Here is a 23,807-nt window from a genome sequence, read left to right as displayed (position 1 = left end):
TGAAGCGGTGGGCTTTAAGCAAAGACTTGAAGATGGACAGGGAGGGGGCTTGGCGTAAGGGCTCGGGAAGGCTGTTCCAAGCATAGGGTGAGGTGAGGCAGAATGAGCGGAGCCTGGAGTTGGCGGTGGTGGAGAAGGGTAATGAGAGGAGGGATTTGTCCTGTGAATGGAGGTTTCGGGCGGGAACGTAAGGGGAGATGAGGGTAGAGAGGTAGTGAGGGGCAGCAGACTGAGTGCATTTGTAGCTAAGAAGGAGAAGCTTGAACTGAATGTGGTATCTGATTGGAAGCCAGTGAAGTGACCTGAGGAGAGGGGTGATATGAATATATCGGTTCTGGCGGAATATAAGACGTGCAGCAGAGTTCTGAACAGATTGAAGGGGGGATAGGTGGCTAAGTGGGAGGCCGGTGAGGAGTAAGTTGCAGTAGTCAAGGCGAGAGGTAATGAGAGCGTGGACGAGAGTACGGGTGGTGTGTTCAGAGAGGAAAGGGCAAATTTTGCTGATGTTAGAGGAAGAAGCGCAGGCACAAAAGGGGTTCGAAGTTTCCACAAAAAGTACAACAAAAAAGAAGAAAAAAGTGGAAAAACACAACTTCAAGAGATCAATCCGAGACAGGGGGTGAGATGCTCCAGGAAATCTTTATTAGGGACCCTACACGGTCCGTGTTTCGGCTTTTAAAAAAGCCTTCATCAGGGGTCGATCAGTAGTTGCACAAAATATACTGACAGACAATGGAGCTCATAAAATCTTGTCTCTGAGTAAAATGAAATAGCACCATAGCCTCGTACCAACGGGTTCAGTTTGAAATGGTATTGCGCAGAGAAGGAGAGGGAGGCGTCAAAGATGACTCCGAGGTTGCGGGCAGATGAGACGGGGAGGATGAGGGTGTTATCAACTGAGATAGAAAGTGGAGGAAGAGGAGAAGTGGGTTTTGGTGGAAAGACGATGAGCTCAGTCTTGGACATGTTCAGTTTCAGGTGGCGGTTGGACATCCAGGCAGCAATGTCGGATAAGCAGGCTGAAACCTTTGCCTGGGTCTCCGCGGTGATGTCTGGTGTGGAGAGATACAGCTGGGTGTCATCAGCATAGAGATGATACTGGAAACCATGAGATGAGATCAGGGAGCCCAGGGAAGAGGTGTAGAGGGGTACAACCTGGTAACACACACCCTCTTATTGATGCCTATAAAACTGTAGTATTGAAAGAGATCTCTAAACCTGAACATGAAGCTGGTAAGAAAATGTACTTCAATATGTACAAGAATGAATGGAGAGCTATTGAGACATTACATAATGATGATAATATAGAGATCAAACCTGCAGATAAAAGAGGGGGGTGTCATAGTGGTGATGGATAAAGATAAATATGTAGCATAAATTTTAAGACAACTGAGTGACACATCATTTTACCAAAAACTTAAAGGTGACCCTACACACTCCATTCAGAAAGAGACTAGTGCACTAACTGGTAAAGACAGTCAGTATCTCACTGAAAAGGAATTTGAAGGACCCTGTACCTCCAACTATATATATCCTCCTCAAAATCCATAAATCTTTACTGTCCCCTCCTGGTAGGCCAATTATTTCTGCCATTGGATCAGTATTAGAACCTTTATCAGTTGTTACAAATTCCCCAGATCATTTGTGGAACAAATACCTTCATATGTGAGGGGTTCAACCAACATGATCAATACTCTAAATACCATAACAAGCGCTAAGGATATGATTTTGATCACTCTGGATGTGGTATCACTGTATACCAACATACCCCAGTAAGAAGCCATTAAAACAGTTAGAAAAACTATTGAATATAGAGATTTCTTTTTGTGAGTACCCACTGAATTTATTGTTGAACTTGCAACTATTGCACAGACAAAGAACTTATTTTGTTTTAATGGCCAATTGTACCAGCGATGGTGCAGAAAGGAGGGTTTTAGATTTGTTAGGAACTGGGCAACATTCTGGGAAGGGGGAACCTATTCCGAAAGGATGGGCTCCACCTTATTCAGGGTGGGACCAGCCTGCTGGCATCGGCATTTAAAAAGGATAGAGCAGCTTTTAAACTAGAAACAGGGGGAAGGCCAACAGTCGCTCAAAAGCACATGGTTCAGACAAGGTATCGTTCAAACATATCACCAAAATAGGGAAGATAGGGCATCCCAATAGCGAGGTTGCAATAGAGACCATAGCCTATAAATACGTCTTTAAATAAAAAGCAGACAGATTTTCAAGATTGCACATTATCACTATCAAATGCTGAGCAAGATGTAAATACAAACAACAAACATAGTCTGAAATGTCTATAATGCAAATGCCAGAAGCCTAAGAAATAAAATGGGAGAGTTAGAATATATTGTACTAAATGAAAAAATAGATATAATAGGTATTTCTGAGACCTGGTGGAAGGAGGCTATCCAGTGGGACACTGTCATACAAGGATACAAATTATATCACAGTGATAGGGCTGATAGAATTGGTGGAGGGGTTGCACTTTACGAATGGTTGAATGAATTAGATGAGCATCTTAAATTTCAGATATGCTGTGATAAATCCAGTGTGCCTTTCCTTGATCTTAAGATTAACATAAAATTCAATAGGTTTGGGACAGATATATACCATATAAAGTGCATCTGTGTACAAAGGAAGAGCGGGATTTGGGGGTGACTGTGTCTGATGACCTTAAAGTTTCCAAACAGGTAGAAAGCGTGACAGTCATAGCCAGAAGGCTGCTTGGGTGCATAAGGAGAGGGATGACCATCAGGAGCAAAGAGGTGATAGTGCCATTGTATAAGTCTCTGGTGATGCCCCATATAGAGTACTGTGTGCAATTCTGGAGGCCGCACCTACAGAAGGATATAAACAGGATGGAGTCGGTCTAGAGGGTGGCTACAAAACTGGTAAACGGTCTTGGACGTAACAGGGGCTTATGAACCTCAATATGTATACGATGGAAGAGAGGAGGGAGAGAGGAGATATGATAGAGACATTTAAATATCTCAGGGGCAATAATGTACATTTTTCAAATGAAGGAAAACTCTGGAATGAAGGGGCATACATTGAAGTTAAGAGGAAATAGGCTTAGAAGGAATCTATGAAAGTAATCGTTCATGGAAAGGATAGTGAAAGCATGGAATGGCCTCTGGTAGAGATCGTGGAGACGAGGACTGTGTCAGAATTTAAGAAAGCGTGGGATAAGCAAGTGGGATCCCTTAGGAAAAGGAAGAGCTAGTGGTTACGGAGGATGGGCAGACTGGATGGGCCATTTGGCCTTTATCTGCCGTCATGTTTCTATGTTTCTAAACCTACTGACATAAATAAATATCTCAGTTATGATAGCTGCCACAGTACATCATTGAAAAGACATTTACCATATAGTAAATTACTTTCAGATAGTATGATATGAAAAAGTGATTCAAAGAAAGAGGTCATCCTGATTCATGCATTAATGAATGTTTCTCAGAAGCTCAGAGTTTGGCTCCTTTCTCACACAAAGGACTGAGGATTGCATACAAGAGGAAGAAGAATCTTTAAGATATGTTAGTGCTGTCAACTTTGCAAGTATCTACATAAGAGAGGAACTTACCCAAAGGACATTACAGATGTGGAAACTGCTCTGTGTGTAAAGTAAGCGAATGATACATACCTGTAGCAGGTGTTCTCCGAGGACAGCAGGCTGATTGTTCTCACGACTGGGTTGACGTCCATGGCAGCCCCTCAAACCAGAAGAAAATCTTGCGGGAGGTCCCGCATGCGGGCACACCCACCGTGCATGCGCGGCTGTCTTCCCGCCCATGCACGACCGCTCCCGCTCAGTTAAATGACAAGCAAAGAAATGAGGAAAAAACGCATCTCCAAAGGGGAGGAGGGAGGGTAGGTGAGAACAATCAGCCTGCTGTCCTCGGAGAACACCTGCTACAGGTATGTATCATTCGCTTTCTCCGATGACAAGCAGGCTGCTTGTTCTCACGACTGGGGTATCCCTAGCTCCCAGGCTCACTCAAAACAACAAACAGGGTCAATTGGGCCTCGCAATGGCGAGGACATAACAGAAATTGACCTACGAAGAACAACTAACTGGGAGTGCAGCCTGAACAGAATAAAACTGGGTCCAGGAGGGTGGAGTTGGATTCAAACCCCAAACATTCTGCAGCACCGACTGCCCAAACCGACTGTTGCGTCGGGTATCCTGCTGGAGGCAGTAATGTGATGTGAATGTGTGGACAGATGACCATGTCGCAGCCTTGCAAACCTCTTCAATAGTGGCTGACTTCAAGTGGGCCACTGACGCAGTCATGGCTCGAACACTATGAGCCGTGACATGACCCTCAAGAGTCAGCCCAGCCTGGGCGTAAGTGAAGGAAATGCAATCTGCTAGCCAATTGGAAATGGTGCATTTCCCGACAGTGACCCCCTTCCTATCGGGGTCGAAAGAAACAAACAATTGGGCGGACTGTGGGGCTGTGTCCGCTCCAGGTAGAAAGCCAATGCTCTCTTGCAGTCCAATGTGTGCAACTGACATTCAGCAGGGCGGGTATGAGGCCTGGGAAAGAATGTTGGCAAGACAATTGACTGGTTAAGATGGAACTCCGACACCACCTTTGGCAGTCGGCCAGACTGTTGTTTACGCCTGCCAGGTACGTGGCTTGGAGAAGCATGCCGTGCTGGCCTGCCCAGCGCCACATCCTGATGGCTTCCTGACACAGGGGGCGAGATCCGGTGCCCCCCTGCTTGTTGATGTAGTACATTGCAACCTGATTGTCTGTCCGAATTTGGACAATTTGGAAGGACAGCCGATCTCTGAAAGCCTTCAACGCGTTCCAGACCGCTCGGAGCTCAAGGAGATTGATCTGAAGACCTGCTTCCTGGAGGGACCACACCCCTTGGGTGTGGAGCCCATCGACATGAGCTCCCCACCCTAGGAGAGATGCATCCGTCGTCAGCACTTTTTGCGGCTGAGGAATTTGGAACGGGCATCCCAAGGTCAAATTGGTCCGAATCGTCCACCAGCGCAGCGAATTGAGACAACTGGTGGGCAGGCGGATAGCATCTTCTAGGTTCTCCGTGGCTTGGCACCACTGGGAAGCTAGGGTCCATTGAACCGGCCTCATGTGAAGATGAGCCATGGGAGTCACATGGACTGTAGAGGCCATATGGCCCAGGAGTCTCAACATCTGCCGAGCTGTGATCTGCTGGGACGTTCTGGCCTGGGAGGTGAGGGACAGAAGGTTCTGAGCCCTCGCCTCGGGAAGGTAGGCCTGAGCCGTCTGTGCATTCAGCAGAGCTCCTATGAATTCGAGAGACTGGACTGGCTGGAGATGGGACTTCAGGTAATTTGTTACAAACCCCAGCAGCTCCAGTAGTTGAATAGTGCACTGCATGGACCAAAGAGCGTCCGCCTCTGAGGTGCTCTTCACCAGCCAATCGTCGAGATACGGGAACACGTGCACCCCCAGCTTGCGAAGGTACGCCGCAACCACCATGAGACACTTCGTGAATACCCGTGGTGCAGAGGCGAGCCCAAAGGGCAGCACACAATACTGGAAGTGACGTGTCTTCAGACGAAATTGCAGATACTGTCTGTGAGCTGGCAGTACTGGGTTGTAAGTATAAGCATCCTTTAAATCCAGGGAACTTAGCCAATCGTCCTTCTGAATCACGGGGAGACGGGTGCCCAAGGAAAGCATCCTGAACTTTTCTTGTACCAGATATTTGTTCAGGCCTCTCAGGTCTAGGATGGGGCGCATCCCCCCTGTTTTCTTTTCCACAAGGAAGTACCTGGAATAGAATCCCTGCCCTTCCTGCCCGGGTGGCACGGGCTCGACCGCATTGGCGCTGCAAGTACCTGCCTGTGGTGGGAGCTGAAGGATTGAGCTCCCGGTGGGCAATTTGGTGGGGTGGAGATCAAATTCAGGGTGTATCTGCTTTATTGGAGAACCCACTGGTCGGAGGTTATGAAAAGCCACCTTTGGTGAAAAGCTGCCAACCTCCCCCCGACCGGCAGGCCGTCCGGCAGGGCTACTTTGATGGCGGCTATGTTCCCATGGATCCAGTCAAAAGCCCGTCCCCTGCTTTTGCTGTGGAGCTGCAGAGGGCTGCTTAGGCGCACGCTGTTGATGGGAACGAGCGCGCTGGGACTGTCCCTGTGCCTAAGGAGACCTTCGAGCCGGCTGGTTGTATCTACGCTTGCTGTAAGCGTAGGGTGCAACCTGCCGGGCCCGGGAAAAACGTCCACCTATGGAGGTGGATGCTGAAGGCGCCCGGTGGGAGAGCTTGTTGAGAGCAGTTTCCTGCTGGTGCAGTTGGTCCACCAATTGCTCGACCTTCTCGCCAAAAATGTTATCTCCCTGGCAAGGGACATCCGCCAGCCGTTGCTGAGTCCGGTTATCCAGGTCAGAGGCACGCAGCCATGAGAGTCTGCGCATCACTATACCCTGGGCCGCGGCTCTGGATGCCACATCACAGGTATCATAAATACCCCTGGACAGGAATTTTCTGCACGCCTTCAGCTGCCTGACCACCTCCTGAAAGGGCCTGGACTGCTCCGGTGGGAGCTTGTCAACCAGGTCCGCCAGTTGCCGCACATTGTTCCGCATGTGGATGCTCCTGTACAGCTGGTATGACTGGATTCTGGTCACGAGCATGGAATAATGGTAGGCCTTCCTCCCAAACGAGTCCAGAGTGTGAGACTCCCGCCCCGGGGGCGCTGAGGCGGTATCCCTCGAACTCCTTGCCCTTTTGAGAGCAGAGTCCACGACCGCTGAGTCATGTGGCAGCTGAGGCCGCATCAACTCCGGGTCTGTGTGAACTCTGTATTGGGACTCCGCTTTCTTAGGGATGGTGGGATTAGATAAGGGCTTCAACCAGTTCCGAAGCAGTGTCTCCCTGAGGACATTGTGCAACGGTACAGTGGAAGACTCTCTAGGTCAGTGATGGCGAACCTATGGCACGCGTGCCAGAGAGGGCACGCGGAGCCCTCTCTGTTGGCACGCGCGCCGGTCGCCTCACCCGAAACTTAGCCCTCCCACCCACCCGGCGTCAAGCATTCCTCCCTCCCTCCCACCCAGCACCAGCCCGCCCGGCCTCCATCTCTCCCTCCGAACCCGAAGAAATTTAAAAGTCTTCCCTTGTTCGAGTAGGCGGCTTCGGCATCAGCAGTAGCAGCGAAAAGCGTGCTGCTGGTTCGTCGCGTCTTCAGCCTTTCCGTCTCTCAAACTCTCTGGTCCCGCCCTCATTTCCTGTTAGGGCGGGACCAGAGAGCTTGAGAGACGAAAGGCTGAAGACGCGCCAAACCAGCAGCACGCTTTTCGCTGCTACTGCTGATGCTGACGCTGCCTACTCGGACAAGGGAAGACTTTTAAATTTCTTGGGGTTCGGAGGAAGGGAGGGATGGCGGGCTGGTGCCCGGTGGGAGGGAGGGAGGAATGCTTGACGCCAGGTGGGTGCCCTGGTGCACGCTGGGTGGGAGGGAGGGAGCGAGGCCTGGTGCTTGGGTGGGAGGGTGGGTGGCCTGCCTGGTGGGTGGGAGGCCTGCCTGCCTGCCTGCTTGCTTGCTTGCTGCTGCTGCTTGGGAGGGTGGGAGGCCTGGTGCTTGGGTGGGAGGGAGGGAGGCTTGGGTGCTTGGGTGGCCTGGTGCTTGGGTGGGAGTGCTGGGTGAGTGCATGGCCTGGTGCTTGGGTGAGAGGGAGGCAGGCCTGGTGCTGGGTGGGTGGCCTGGTGCTGGGTGGGAGGGAGGGAGGCTTGGGTGGGAGTGCTGGTGCTTGGGTGGGAGTGCTGGGTGAGTGCATAGCCTGGTGCTTGGGTGGGAGAGAGAGAGGCCTGCGTGGTGCTTGAATGGGTGGGTGGGAGGGAGAGAGGCCTGCGTGGTGCTTGGGTGGGTGGGAGAGAGGCCTGCCTGGTGCTTGGGTGGGTGTCCTGGTGCTTGGGTGGGAGTGCTGAGAGGGAGAGAGGCCTGGGTGCGAGGCTTGGTGCTTGGGTGGGAGTGCTGGGTGGGTGCATGGCCTGGTGCTGGGTGGGAGGGAGGGAGGCTTGATGCTGGGTGGCCTGGTGCTGGGTGGGAGGGAGGCCTGCCGCTGGGAGGGCAGGGGGGAGAGGAGGGTGGCTGGAGGGGAGGGCAGGGGGAGAGGAGGGTGGCTGGAGGGGAGGGTGGCTGGACATGGGTGGCTGGAGGGGAGGGTGGCTGGACATGGGCGGCTGGAGGGGTGGCTGGACATTTGTGGCTGGAGGGGAGAGGAGGGTTGCTGGACATGGATGGAGGGCAAGAAATGAAGAAGAAAGGAGGAAAGTAAAGAAATAAATGGAAAGGAAGCCCTGGAAACAGATAGCAGCAGAATCAGCGACTAGGACCAATAGGGATAGAAAAACAAAATCACCAGACAACAAAGGTAGAAAAAATCATTTTATTTTCATTTTAGTGTTTGGAATATGTCCAATTTGAGAATTTACATCTGCTGTCTTATTTTGCACTGGGTATACTGGAGCTGTAATAACTTACAGAAATGATTTATAATGAAAGAAAATCATGTTATTTTTTTCTCCTATACTAGTATAATATTTTCAATGATGTTTGTTTATATGCGCCAAGGCTGGTGTAAGGGGGTGTGGCTATCATGGGGTGGAGTCATATGTGGTGACTCCGCCCATAATGAGTACCGGCACTTCGCGATGAGTAATTAGATTTTGGGTTGCTGTTTGGGCACTCGGTCTCTGAAAGGTTCGCCATCACTGCTCTAGGTGGTGATGGATAGTTGAGGACTTCGAGCATCTCAGCCCTCGGCTCATCCATGGTGACCACTGGGAAGGGAATGCTAATAGACATGTCCCGGACAACAGAGGCAAAGGAGAGGCTCTCTGGGGGCGAAAGCTTCCTCTCCGGTGAAGGCGTGGGGTCGGAGGGAAGACCCGCAGACTCCTTGGAGGAGAAATATCTGGGATCCTTCTCCTCTCCCCACGAGGCCTCCTCCTCGGTGTCGGACATGAGCTCTCTGAGCTCAGACTGCAACCGGGCCCGTCTCGACCCCGAGGAACCACATCCTCGATGATGGTACCGAGAGGTGGACTCCCGCGCCGGCGGGGATGAAACTCCCTCCATCGACATCGACGGGGATTCCACCTGAGTGGCAGTCGAGACCAGCGCCACAAGCGGTACCGGTGTCGACAACTGCATCATGGGGCCAGAGCCAGCCGGCGTTTCCATCAACGGCACCGCAGGCGCAAGCACACCCGGTGCCGGCAAGGCCTGGCGCATCAGCCCCTCCAGGATACCTGGGAGGATGGCTCAGAGGCACTCGTCTAGGCCCGCTGTCGGGAGAGGCTGTGGGGCCGGTGCAGGCATCGGTGCTTGAAGCTGCCCGGGTCCAGGAGACAGTACCGGGGTACCCGACGACCTGCGCATTGACACCTCTTCAATAGAGGGGGAGCGCTCCTCTCGGCATGGGCGCTTCATAGGGATCGAATCGTCCCTCGACATCCCTGAGCTGCCCGTGCCATGCGCCGTGGGCAACCGATGACGGTGCTTCTTCGCAACTATCTTTGTTGCCCGTCATCGGCGCTCTGCGGCATGGACGAGGAGGAGGTGGAGTCTCCACTCCCTCTGGGGGTCGGATCCGACAGGGTTCGGTCCCGATGGCCCTGGGCAGCGGGAGCAGCCGAGGCGGACTGCCCACTCGGTCGCTCACCGCCGCTGTCGCTGGTAGGTCGTCGGGCCAAGGGAACCTGTACTCCTGGGGTCGGTGCCATAGTCGGCGCCGAAGACGTCGACATCGGTACCGATACCGAAGTCCCAGCCGTTGACACCGATGCCGCCGACAGGCCGGCGCAAGTTCCAAAAAGACGGTCCCGAACAACTTGCCTTGCCACCTGCGTCCGCTTTTTCAAGCCAAGACACAAGGTGCACGCCTTGGAATTATGCTCCAGACCAAGGCACTGGAGACACCAAGCGTGAGGATCGGTCTGCGAGATCTGCTGGCCGCACTGACCACACTTCTAGAATCCGCTCGGGACCATCGAGGACATTGACGTAAAAATCGCGTCGGCGAGGTCAAAACCGTCGATGGTGGCGGTAAAAAGTAACACTACGAAAATAAAGAAATCGTACGCACGAAGCGAAACAAAAGAGAAAAACTCGACGAAAGGGAATTTTTTTAAGGAAAAAAGGGGCACGCGAACGCGCGTAGAATTAAAAGAAATCACGGGCTAGGCCGCAAAACGGTTTTCTGGGGCTGACACGGAGAGGGACGAAAACGCGTCTCTCTCCAGCGTGGAATTCAAAAAAACTGAGCGGGAGCGCACGGGCGGGAAGACGGACGCGCATGCGCGATGGGCGTGCCCGCATGCGGGACCTCCTGCGAGATTTTCTTCTGGTTTGAGGGGCTGCCGTGGACGTCAACCCAGTCGGGGGGTGTGCAGAGGTGGACGGGGGGGGGGGGGGGGCGCAGAGGTGGACCAGGGAGAGAGCCTGTTAAAAATTTACTAGCACACCACTGGATATAACTGTATACCAGCACACCACTGGATATAACTGTATATTTACAATTATACACCATACACTTGGTATATGCTACATCTTCTGGCACTATTTCATTTTCTTATTGTTCTGTTTTTTTATGGTTTTTAATTATTTATTTTAGTCATTAGGGCATCAATATTTGTTTGATGCTGTTCTCGATAAGGTTTAGTATATCAGTAATGCCACTGACACTCAGAGACAGAAGGAAGACTTGTTTTTAGTGCTGTTTCTATTTTTTAATGGCATTCTGCATATTTTGTATATTCATTTTATTTTTAAAGTGGCATTCTACACTTGTACACTTATGGTGCCATTTTTTATGTTTTTCCATTATTTATTGGATTTAGCTGCTTTTGTAATTATATGAATCTGTCTGGTTTTGCTGTTCTATTAATTAAAGTGATATCAATTAGCACACAGTGATAGTGATATCACTGACACACACAGAAGTCACCAAGCTTCATTTTCAATGTTGATTTTCAATGTTCGACATAATATGCAAATTTTATTTGTTTTTGAGATGGATTACCAACTTCTATGATGGCATCCACTTTCATAACCTTTTATTGGTTTGAATATGACTGCTTAAGTTGTTCTGATTTGCTATGATGAGAAGCAATAGTGATGTTATTGGAATGCATATAGAATACCAAGCCTCACTTTCATTTCCACTAATGATGTCACTGGAATGCACAATGAACATCAAGCTTCTATTTCATTTCCACTAATGATGTCATTGGAATGCATACAGAATACCAAGCCTCACTTTCATTTCTACTTATGATGTCATAGGATACCAAGCCTCACTTTCACCTCCACTAGTATTGTCACTGGAATGCATATAGAACAACAAGCCTCAGCTTCATTTCCATTTTTTTAAAAGCTTAATTTATTGATTATTAAGTACTTTTAACTCTGTCTTTTAGTGATTTTGTTTTTATTTGGTATGGCTTTTTACATGGTATGAATTTGTATTATTATGATTGAGGTCACATGACCTATGACCTGAATCCTCTTCAGGGGCGTTTTCCTTTGTTCACACCATTATGCTGTTAGTTGCATTACTGAAATATTTATGAGGTTGCCATCTTTTGGCACAGACTGGTAAGAGCTCTTTTCTTCTTTTTGCTGTGAGACTGCCACCTCTTGGCTGTTGTGACTGAGAATTCATAGCATATTTTATATGGTGCTTTCTCCTTTTTTTTAGCTTTTTACCAAGGCAGTTAAGTGGCTTGTAAACACCGCTTGGGTATGTCCCCTTGTTTTACATTTTCTTTCTTTTTGTTTTTATTTTTTAAGAGGATCCACATATACATATACATAGCTTTAGTGTGCATTCATTTATCAATTTTATATTCATTTATTTGGCTTTACATGTTATAGTATTTTAGAATTGGTATTTATGTTATTATTATTTATATTAATGATTACTTATTTAATACTACTCATCAATGTTAAATAATATGTTTTATTTTATTTGTTGTCAGTTACCTTAGCACCTGACACAGCCCTTATGTGTGCAAAACACAGCCAATGCCAACTTTTTTTTTTTTTTACAGTCCTCACATGAATAAAATATTTCTCAAAGGACCTTTTCCTGTGTGGTCTGCTCCTTTCATTCTGCTTTTTTGGATCTTGTGGACCACTTGCCCTGTTGTTTCCTTGGATAAGAGCATTGAGACAATGGGTCAGGCTTGGCTTCTTTTACCACTTGGGAAGGTGATGGGCAAACACCCTGCCATCATCTCCATAAGTCTAGGTGAGGAACTTTTAATTGATAAGGACCTCTTGCAGAGGTTGCAGCCTATTTTGGATTATGTTCAAGACGTGGTTTGTTCACAAGTTAACCGCCCAATTCTTTATGGGAGAGTTAAGTGCATGTGCAGCGTTGGAGGTTCCCGCTTCATACAGCTTAGGGGCCTTTCCATTCAAATAAATTTCCAGTGTTCAGCAACCCACACATTTTGGAGATATGGTGTGAAACTGCTCCGACAGGGCCAGGAGCATAGTAAAGTAATAAGAGTGCAAACAGATCTGAAGGCTGACACTTTTCTTAATGCTGATAATTTGGAGATTGTTTGGAAAGGCTCACCAGCTGCATGTAATCAGCTGCATGCTGTCCTGGACACACCTCAGGAGCCCTCTTCTGCTCTTTCCAATCCTGACATGTCACTTCCTGGCATGTTAGCAGGCATTCACCAGGAGGATGAAGATTTGACAGTCACAGTCCATCTGGATGATACCCAGCCACTTCAGGCCTATATTGTTACTCAATGGCATCCCCTTGATCAATGAACCACTTCCCCAGCCCCTTGTGAAGTCTATGTAGAACCCACCCGTCCAGTGTCCTTCCACTTTTGTGCAGGTACCTGGGCAAGGTGCCAAGCCTCTCATGGGGATTTGCAGTTTACTCTTGACCTCCGGTATGAAGACTTTTGCCCACCGCTTTTCTATTGACCAAGGACTGCAACAGCTCTTATGTTTGGGATCAGATTGCTTCGTTAGTCTGGGAGTTTATGTGGACTTGGTGAATCAAGTAGTTTGGAGTGGATTGCAAGGTACCCCTGTGGAATCCCAGAATATGAGTGCCAGCCTGAAGTTTGGACAGACCAAACCTCAGGTCTGTGAAGCAATCAGGCTTTTTTTCGAAAGAGAAGGGCGCTCGTCTTTCAACACAAATCGGGAGATGGGCGTCCTTCTCCCAGGGTCGCCCAAATCGGCATAATCGAAAGCCGATTTTGGGCGTCCTCAACTGCTTTCCGTCGCGGGGATGACCAAAGTTCCCGGGGGCGTGTCGGAAGCATAGCGAAGGTGGGACTGGGGCATGCTTAACACATGGGCGTCCTCGGCTGATAATGGAAAAAAGAAGGGCGTCCCTGACGAGCATTTGGCCGACTTTACTTGGTCCATTTTTTCTTGCGGCAAAACCTCAAAAAGGTGCCTGAACTGACCAGATGGCCACTGGAGGGAATCGGGGATGACCTCCCCTTACTCTCCCAGTTGTCACTAACCCCCTCCCACCCTAAAAAAAAAAAACCTTTAAAAATATTTTTTTCCAGCCTCAAATGTCATACCCAGCTCCATGACAGCAGTATGCAGGTCCCTGGAGCAGTTTTAGTGGGTGGAGTGCACTTCAGGCAGGAGGACCCAGGCCCATCCCCCACTACCTGTTACACTTGTGGTGGTAAATGTGAGCCCTTCAAAACCCACCACAAACCCACTGTACCCACATCTAGGTGCCCTCCTTCACCCCCTTAGGGCTATGGTAGTGTTGTACAGTTGTGGTTAGTGGGTTTTGGGGGGCTCAGCACACAAGGTAAGGGAGCTATGCACCTGGGAGCAATTTATGAAGTCCACGGCAGTGCTCCCTAGGGTGCCCAGTTGGTGTCCTGGCATGTCAGGGGGACCAGTGCACTACGAATGCAGGCTCCTCCCATGACCAAATGGCTTGGATTTGGTCATTTCTGAGATGGGCGTCCTCTGTTTCCATTATCGCTGAAAACCGGGGACGACCATCTCTAAGGTCAACCTAAATGTTAAGATTTGGGCGTCCCCAACCGTATTATCGAAATGAAAGATGAACGCCCATCTTGTTTTGATAATACGGGTTTCCCCGCCCCTTCCCGAGGACGTCCTGCGAGGACGCCCTCAGAAAAACTTGGGCGCCCTGTTCGATTATGCCCCTCAATGTGTGCTGAAGATGTATGGATTCTAGGGAGGGTTGAAAACTTTTCTCTCACACACTGCCTGGCACCAGGCAAGAGACTCCTGCTTGCTTTTGGGACTTGGGCTTGTCTCTTGATATTTTGCCGTGCCTGGAAGTGACTGCTTTTTCCTTCCGCTTGTTGGTCATCAATTCTCAGCCTGAAGATGATGTCATTTCTATGGAAGAACCTCTTATGGCGGAATCCTTTCCTGATGTTGAGGTAAGTTTGCTTATCATTTATTTCTTTACTTTCCTCCTTTCTTCTTAATTTCTTGCCCTACATTCATAGGTAAAAGCTGGGTCCTCCATGGACTTGACTGGAGGAGGTATAGAGTGGATCCAGCTTTTGCCCATTTTCTCCATCCATGTGCAGTTTTTCTCCTCTTTTCCCTTTCCCTCATCTCCATCAGTATGCATCTCCTTCCTCTTTCTTCCCTCCCCTCCATCCATGTGCATCTCCTTCCTCTGTCTTCTCTCCCCTCCATCCATGTCCAGAATTTCTCCTCTCTCCCCTAAATCCATGTGCATCTCCTCCTCTGTCTTCCGTCCCCTCCATTCATGTCCAGCATTTCTCCTCACCCTCCTCCCCTCCATCCATGTGCATCTACTTCCTCTGTCTTCCCTCTCCTCCATCCACGTCCAGCATTTCTCCTCTCTCTCTTCTCCTCCATCCATATGCATCTCCTTCCTCTGTCTTTCCTTCCCTCCAACATTTCTCCTCTCTTCCCTTCCCTCTACTCCATCCATGTCCAGCACTTCTCCTCTCTCCCCTCCATCCATATGTATCTCCTTCCTGTCTTCCCTCTCCTCTATCCGTCCAGCATTTCTCCTGTCCTTCCCTCCATCCATGTCCAGCAACTCTCCTCTCTCCCCTGCCCTCCCCTCCCATCCATGTCCAGCGATTCTCCTCTGCCCCCCTCCATATCCAGCAATTCTCCTATGCCCCTATCATCCCCTCCCATCCATGTCCAGCAATTCTCCTCTCCCCTGCCCTCCCCTCCCATCCCCTCCCATCCATGTCCAGCAATTCTCCTCTCTCTCCCCTGCCCTCTCCTCCATGTCCAGCAATTCTCCTCTCTCCCCTGCCCTCCCCTCCCCTCCCCTCCATGTCCAGTGATTCTCCTCTCTCCCCTGCCCTCCCATCCATGTCCAGCAATTTTTCCTTTCTCCCCTGTCCTCCCCTCCATGTCCATCGAGTCTCCACTGCCCTCCCCTCCCATCCATGTCCAGTGACTCATCCCAGCCCCCACCTGCCTCCCTTTTCAGCCCCCAAGTTCCAGTTCCAACACCAGCCCCTGCTCACCTGCCCACCCTCTTCTCCCAGAACATCCCCCTTTTCGTTCCTGCTGCCCGGCGTTTAAATCTTTAATTTTACCTCAAGTCGCATTGGCAGCAGCAGTGAAAGCATCAGGCACACCTCCAGCCTTCCCTTCCCTCACAGTGTCCCGCCTTCCTCTGATGCAATTTCCTGTTTATGCGAGGGCGGGACACTGCGAGGGAAGAGAAGGCTGGAGGCGAGCTTGCTGTTTTCACTGCCGCCGCAACTTGAGGTAAAACAAAAGATTTAAACGCAGGGCGGCAGGAACGGAAAGCAGGGCTATCGGGAAGCTGAGGGCAGGCAGATGAGCCGGCTTTGGGAAAAAAAGGAGCCAGTACGCCGTACCGGCGCAAAAAAAAGAACTTCATATACGTCAAACCTAAAAGCTTCAGATGATGTATTTTTAGGTGTTGGTCAGAAACATTTCAAGAATTAAATTTTCCTCCATCTTTTATAATCTATGCACTAAAGTTTAAAGAAAGGTATTGAAATCCAAATCTCAAAATAGCACCGGTCTCCTTATTCCTCCCCTGCTCGGCACAGCCCTATTGCCAACTCTGAGCTGGCATAGGGTATGCCACAGGAGGAGTAACCTTGTTTGGCACACTGCTCACTGAGCATTGGGGATGAATGCGGGAGGCAGTCTTTAGCATACATTTGCATGCTCATTGTACCTGGAGCCAGCAAGCTCATTGTTTCATGAGCTCATCAGCTCTGAGCATTGGGAGGGAGCAAATGCAGGTGCTAGTTCAGCACTACTGACCTGTAGCGCTCGCAATTGCTTCTGAGTATTGGGGGGCCTTAGAGTGTTAGGGGCATGGCACCTGATTGGATTAACAGATAAGCCCCAGTTGAATCCTTCTCCTTCTTATAGTCTACTAGTAAAAAAGGCCCGTTTCTGAAGGCAAGGAAACGGGCCCTAGGCAGGCAATTTCTCCCCCCCTCCCCCCGCGCTATGGCCCCCTTGACCCCCCCCCCCCCCCGTGCCGGGGAAAACCGCCCCCGCCGCGGTGGCACCGTTGTGGACTACCTGTGCTGACAGGGGACCTAAACCCCCTACAGCCGAAGTGCTGTTGTGCCCTTTGCGTTGTTCATCTTCTCTGGAAGTTCCTCTGCGTGCGTCTGACGTCAGACGCATGCAGAGAAACTTGCAGAGAAGATGAATAACGTGAAGGGCACAACAGCACTTCGGCTGTCGGGGGTTTGGGTCCCCCGTCTGCACAGGTAGTCCACAATGGCGACGGGGGGCGGTTTTCGGTGGGCCGAGGGGGCCGTAGCGCAGGGGGTGAAAGATGATTCCGAGGCAGGGGGAGGAGTAGGGAAACACACTGCGCGTGTTTCCCTACTCCTCCCCTTGCCTTGGAATCAGCTGTCCTGACGTCAGTGCGTGTCTGCCTAGCAGACCACCGCCTCCAGGGAGCCACGGTCCCAAGCACAGAACGTTGGAGGTGAGAATTATTATATAGGATGAGGGGTGTAGAGGCTTACCATTCCTCCACACTACACAAGCCAGCAGCTTTCTGCAGGTTCTGATACTTGTCCCTTAACTTCAAGCTTCAAAAACAGTCTTTACTGCAATGCTATTCAGAAAAAAAAATTCTTGAAAAATCATTTTGGATCAATGACAATTTACACTCTGCTGCTTAACATAAGTTGAATCTGCAGCATTTGTGTTCTTATTTCTGAAGATCCATACTACTAAAATGACACGTGTTACAAAATAGTTCAAGACATATGAGTTGTGTATGATACTGGGAACAGTTTTGGATATGTTTTAAGTCCCTGCACATTAAGATTTTGTCCTACATATTTGATTTAACTGCTGCTAATGTCAGGCAGACAGAGTTTTTTCCTACTGGCTGGATTATGCTGCCAAGTGAACTGGAAACAGCACTGAGAATTCAGACGGCCTTATAATGCTAAATTTCTTTCAATGTTACACATTAAATTCAAAATAAGTAATTTTTTAAATGTCTTGATGTCTACAGGCAAGCTGCTGCCATCAGGACTAAAAAGGACTCATTTTAAGAGACTGTCAGATAAACATATTCATGAAGCCAGCTTCTGTAGAGTTTAAAGGTTTGTACCTGGTACTCTGAATAAATTAATTACTTTCAGGACCAGACTGAGGCAGAAGAACAGTGTGAGGAAATTGGCAATGAATCTTGACATGTGCACCACTAGTTGGGCGCTATGGGAGAAAGGAGACAGCGAAGAGAAGGAATAGGATAAAATGTATTGGGGATGTGAGATTCAGAGAAAAGAGATAAGGGAAATAATTTTGAGGGGTGTAAAGACATTCACCTTCATGTGGGGCGAGAGGCTACTTGGTATAGTATGAAGGGATTTGAAGAATAGGCTTGAATGTGGGTGAACAGAACAGAAAATAAGGGAGTGCAGGATGAAATAAAGGGGACTACAGATTCAAGGTCAACTCTTGAATGATACCTTGAAAACAAACAGATGTTGAAACTAAGGCAAATGCAGCAATGTGAGCTTAGAGGACAGTAATATAACTGTTCTTTCAGCACAAAAACTAAGCTTACCCTTTTTGAGTTTCCGCACTGCTAGCATGCGATGATGGGAGGAAAGTTCCCAGATCCGAAGTGTTTTATCATCACTCACTGTTGCACAGACAGGTAGCAAAGGATGAGTCGCCAGTCCCCATACTTCCCCTTCCATATGTCCCTATTAGAAAAATATCTCAGCAAGATCAGCTTATTTAATACAACTTCAATTTGTATATCGCAACAATATGCTTTCTCAACTGGAAGTTACCTATCAATATCAAGTGTTCTCTGAAGATGGCAGTTAACCATTTAAAAATGTGGGCCACATGACAACATTTGACATCAAATGGAAAGAATCTTCCAAAGTATAGACAGTTCTACTATTAGGTGAACCATGCAGCTGCCCTAGGGCACCACAATTTGGGGACAGCTGGTGAGAGTCCCCATGTTCTTCCATCGGAGACAGTACTGAATTGGCTGGGTGGGATGGTGGGAGCCTGTGTAGTGGTTCCCCACCACTCTTCCTCTTCCTCAAGACCAGCATCGCAATCATGTTTAAAATGCAAGACCATGAATCATCATCATCAGAAAGTGTTGGCCCAGTGACCATGTATTCTGAATGCACTCATGAAGGAAGAAGAAGAGCAGTTGGGCATAGCAAGCAAATGGCCTCAAGGCTGATTTACCTATGATAACCTGTATTTGTGCACTGGTTAGGTAGAAAAGTTTTCTATAAAGTCAAACATCTTTCACTGCTCAACCATGATAGTTTCCACGTTGCAGTCCACCATAATTCTCTATAGTCTTATTATATAATTCTGACTGGGGAACACAACAAATCCTAAGGGAAGGTTGATGGGTATATATGACTGTTAGATTACTGTCTTTAAAAAACATGTCATTTGCTTAAAATTTACTTTAGCTGAAATAGCTCACCTTAATCTCACAAGGGGGACTCCCTAGTTTAATGCTGTCCTCAACAAAAAAGAAAAACAATGCAAACAAAACCACCAACAGACAAGTAATAATTTTATTAGGAAAAACCATATTTTCTATTTTTAACAACAGGCAAAACTTCCAGCAAATTAAAAAATGGCTCCTAGGAGAGATGAAGTTGGGCTCTGCCACTCAAAGAGATTGTGGAAAATAATTATGTCCAGGCAGTAATGGGATGTACATGTGTGAACTGAATATAATAGTGTTGCCTTGTAAATCTCCTCAATGGAGGTAGACTTAGATAAGCAACCAATACCGCTATGCAGAAAAACCTTAACTATGTCAAACTAGGGGACGTTTTAGCAGAAAGCTTGAATAAAGTTCAAGAACATCTTTTCAACTGTTCTGCAGAGCAGCAGTGCATAAGATGTCTTCAACAACCTTAGAAGTAAAGCAGAGAGAGGAGAGTGAGGCAGCATGGGCATTACTGTATATGAGTAGTGAAAGGCTTTTGTCCTTCCAGAACATTTCAGAAAAAAATCTATCATTTTACTGCCAACTAGTCCCATGATCCACTTGTATGAATAAGCTGTAGGAATGTGCACAGGCAAAATATTTTTTGTTCATCTTCGGATTTTTGGGCTGATTCAGATACCTTCTGACATTTATTTATTTCACCAAATTTGTTATACTGCCTTACAATCATAAATATATCAAGGCAGTTTACAATAAAAATAATTACGGAAGGCAACCAACCAAAAATCAAATTATACAAGAAACAAAAGGAAGAGAAATGTTAATTACACAACAATTCATATCCTTAAAACAATGAAATAAAAACTGAAACACATTAAGAGGCTCATTTTCAAAACAAAAAAACATCCAAAAAGTGGCACAAAGCAGCTTATGGACATTTTTTTTGTCCAAAACGTCCAAATTTTATTTTTGAAACACACATTTTAAGATATTTTTCTATGCAGTTTGTCTGCAGTGTGTCCAAATCACAAGAGGGCGCATCGGGGTGGGATTAAAACGTTGACATTTTCTACCATAATGAAAGAAATCAAAAATGTCCAGGGCTGAAAGTTGGATGTTTTGGTCTAGACCTGTTTCAATCATGACTAAATCACAAAAAGATGCCCTAAATGACCAGATGACCACTGGAATGATTAAGACATGATCCCCCTTTACTTCCCCAATGGTTACTGACCCCATCCCACCCCCTAAAGATGTGAAAGAAACAGTACATACCAGCCTCTATGACAGCTTCACAGGTTATGGCAAGTCCTATTAGAGCAGCAAGCAGGTCCCTGGAGTAGGCTAGTGATCAGTGCAGTGGACTGTAGAGAAGGGAACTGATGCCCATATCTCACTCTAACTGATACACTTGTGGTGGAAAGTGTGAGCTCTCCAAAACCTACCAAAAACCTACTGTACCTACATATAGGTGACACCTGCAGACAAAAGGGTTACTGTAATGATGTACAGTTGGGTACACTAGGTTCTTGGTGGGTTCTGAAGGGCTCATCATACAACATAAGGGGGTAATGGTGGGACCTTCTATGTGAAGTCCACTGCAGTGCCTCCTAGCGTGCCCCTCTGATCTGTTGGGTTGCCTGTGTTGCCAGTCTACTAAGAATGAAGACCCCCACACATGTCCTAATAGCTTGTTTTTGTGCGTTTTCCCCTTGGATGTTTTTGTTTTCCAAAATGGTCACTAAAAAAAAAACGCACTGAGCAAAAAATGTTTACAAAATGTCTAGGAAATGGCCATTTTTGAAACAAAAAGATAAGGCATTTTGCTTTTTGAAAATCGCTATGTTTGCTACTTGATTTTTGGACGTTTTCAGCAGAACATCCCAAATCGGATTTAGATATCATATTGAAAATGCCCCTCCATGTAGCTTAACCTGACAGGACATCCCACCAGTGGCGTTCCTAGGGGGGCTGACACCCGGGGCGGATCGCCAATGCGCCCCGCCACCCCCCCGGCGAAAGAACCCCCCCGGGTGCACGTCGCTGGGGGGGGGGGGGGGGTGCCGCGCGCCTGCCGGCTCTTTATTTTCATGCTCCCTCTGCCCTGGAACAGGAAGTAACCTGTTCTGGGGCAAAGGGAGCATGAAAACGAAGAGCCGGCAGGCGCTCGGGCACCTCCACAGTGGCGTGCACCCGGGGCGGACCGCCCCCCCCTTGGAACGCCACTGCATCCCACAGAAAAAAAAGGCAAAAGTTTAATTTAAAAAAATAATTCATTTTAATTAAAAGTTTTAATGTGTATAACAATTTTTTTAGCATAAGGAGTGGCCTAGTGGTTAGGGTGGTGGACTTTGGTCCTGGGGAGCTGAGGAATTGAGTTCGATTCCCATTTCAGGCACAGGCAGCTCCTTGTGACTGTGGGCAAGTCACTTAACCCTCCACTGCCCCATGTAAGCCGCATTGAGCCTGCCATGAGTGGAAAAGCGCAGGGTACAAATGTAACAAAAAAAAAAATTAAGGGAGGACATTATCAACATGAGCTACCTTTAGGACATGGTATGTTATTGTTAGCCCAAGTTACGAACTATTAAAGTGGTCCTTTTACTAAGCTGCAGTAAAGCAAAGATACTTACCTGTAGCAGGTATTCTCCAAGGATAGCAGGCTTCATATTATCACAAGTGGGTGATGCCAACCCACGTCGTCCAGTACGGCATTTTGCCAAAGTTAAAAAGAGAGCTTTGTGGAGTGCGACATGTACTCCACCACACATCCATGAGTGCTTTCCTGCCTGTCATGTGAACACGGTCTCCTCAGTTTAATACTAAAGCAAAAAATAAAGTGAAAATACTACTACTACTACTACTATTTATCATTTCTATAGCGCTACAAGGCATACTCAGTGCTATACACCATACACAAAAAAGACAGTCCCTGCTCAAAGAGCTTACAATCTAGAAGACAGGTAAACAGACAGAACAATTAAGGGTAAGGGGATAAATAAGTGAGGAAAAACAATAGGGTAAGTGAGTAGTGGTAAGGAGTCAAAAGCAGTGGTAAAGAGGTGGGCTTTAAGTTTGGACTTGAAAACGGCCAAAGACGGGGCTAGACGCACAGGCTCAGGAAGTCTATTACAGGCATGAGGTGCTGCAAGACAAAAGGAATGGAGTCTAGAATTAGCAGTAGAGGAGAAGGGGACGGATAAGAGAGATTTATCTAGAGAACGGCGTACCCGAGGGGGGGGCGTAGGGAGAGACGAGAGTGGAGAGGTATTGGGGAGCGGCAGAGTGAATACACTTATAGGTCAATAAGAGAAGCTTGAACTGAATACGGAAACGGATAGGGAGCCAGTGAAGTGACTTAAGGAGGGGGCTAATATGAGCATAGCGACTTTGGCGGAAAATAAGTCGTGCAGCAGAGTTTTGGACTGATTGAAGAAGAGAGAGATAGCTAAGAGGGAGGCCGGTGAGAAGCAGGTTACAATAATCAAGGCGAGAGGTGATAAGAGTGTGGATAAGGGTTCTGGTAGAGTGCTCAGAGATAAAGGGACGGATTTTGCTAATGTTATAGAGAAAGAAACTACAGGTTTTGACAATCTGTTGAATATGAGCAGAGAAGGAGAGAGAGGAGTCAAAGATGACCCCAAGGTTACGAGCTGATGAGACAGGGAGAATGAGAGTGCCATCCACAGAAATAGAGAAAGGGGGGAGAGGAGAGGTAGGTTTAAGGGGAAAGATGAGAAGCTCGGTTTTGGCCATGTTAAGTTTTAGATGATGTTGAGACATCCAGGCAGAGATATCAGATAGGCAGGCTGAAACCTTGGTCTGGATGCTGGTTGAGATTTCAGGGGTAGAGAGGTAAATTTGGGAGTCATCAGCATAGAGATGGTATTGAAAGCCATGGGGTGATATCAGAGAGCCAAGGGAAGAAGTGTAGATGGAGAACAGGAGAGGACCGAGAACAGAACCCTGAGGTACACCGACTGGTAGAGGGATAGAAGTGGAAGAGGATCCACCTGAGTGTACACTTAAGGTGCGAAGCGAGAGGTAGGAGGAGAACCAGGAAAGAACAGAGCCCTGGAATCCAAATGAAGACAGCGTATCAAGAAGTAGGCTGTGATCAATAGTGTCAAAAGCGGCGGATAGATCGAGAAGGATGAGGATAGAATAGAGACCTTTGGATTTGGCCAGGCACAGGTCGTCGGAAACTTTTGCAAGTGCAGTTTCAGTTGAATGAAGAGGGTGAAAGCCAGATTGGAGTGGGTCAAGAACAGCATGAGATGAGAGAAAGTCGAGACAGCGGTGGTGAACGGCGCGTTCAAGTAACTTGGAAAGGAAGGGGAGGAGGGAGATGGGTCGATAGTTGGAAGGACAGGTAGGGTCAAGCGAAGGCTTCTTCAGGAGCGGTGTGACCACAGCATGTTTGAAGGCATCAGGAACGGTCGCAGTGGAAAGAGAGAGATTGAGGATATGACAGATAAAAAGGGGTGAGAGTAGGAGAGATGGTGTTAAGAAGGTGGGTAGGAATGGGATCAGAGGAACAGGTAGTTCATTTTGAGGAGGAGAGAAGATGTGAAGTTTCTTCATCAGTGACCTCAGGAAAGGAGGAAAAGGAAGGAGGGGTTGAGGAAATAGGGGAACGGACAAGGGGAAGGTGAGGTGGGGGTGGAAGGAAACAACTCCAAGGGGAGGTGGGAGGGATTGTGAGAATATGAAGCCTGCAGTCCTTGGAGAATACCTGCTACAGGTAAATATCTTTGCTTTCTACAAGGACAAGAAGGCTTCTATCGTCTCACAAGTGGGGAATCCAGGCTCACCAAAGAGATTAACCTGAAACTATATACAATCTGAATGAGAGTG

At 48.1% G+C, this 23,807-nt stretch overlaps 1 protein-coding gene across 1 annotated transcript in view; it reads right to left on the bottom strand.

Moving 5' to 3' along the window:
• Positions 1-23,807, bottom strand: part of EML6 (EMAP like 6) — a 744,128-nt gene that overhangs the window by 302,566 nt on the left and 417,755 nt on the right. Inside the window, 1 exon segment of the mRNA XM_030195849.1 lies at positions 18,075-18,216. Coding sequence (XP_030051709.1) covers positions 18,075-18,216 — 142 coding nt within the window.

The sequence above is a fragment of the Microcaecilia unicolor genome, chromosome 3 (genome assembly GCF_901765095.1).
Source record: "Microcaecilia unicolor chromosome 3, aMicUni1.1, whole genome shotgun sequence".
NCBI lineage: Eukaryota > Metazoa > Chordata > Amphibia > Gymnophiona > Siphonopidae > Microcaecilia > Microcaecilia unicolor.
This window is presented reverse-complemented; position numbering and strand designations above follow the sequence as displayed.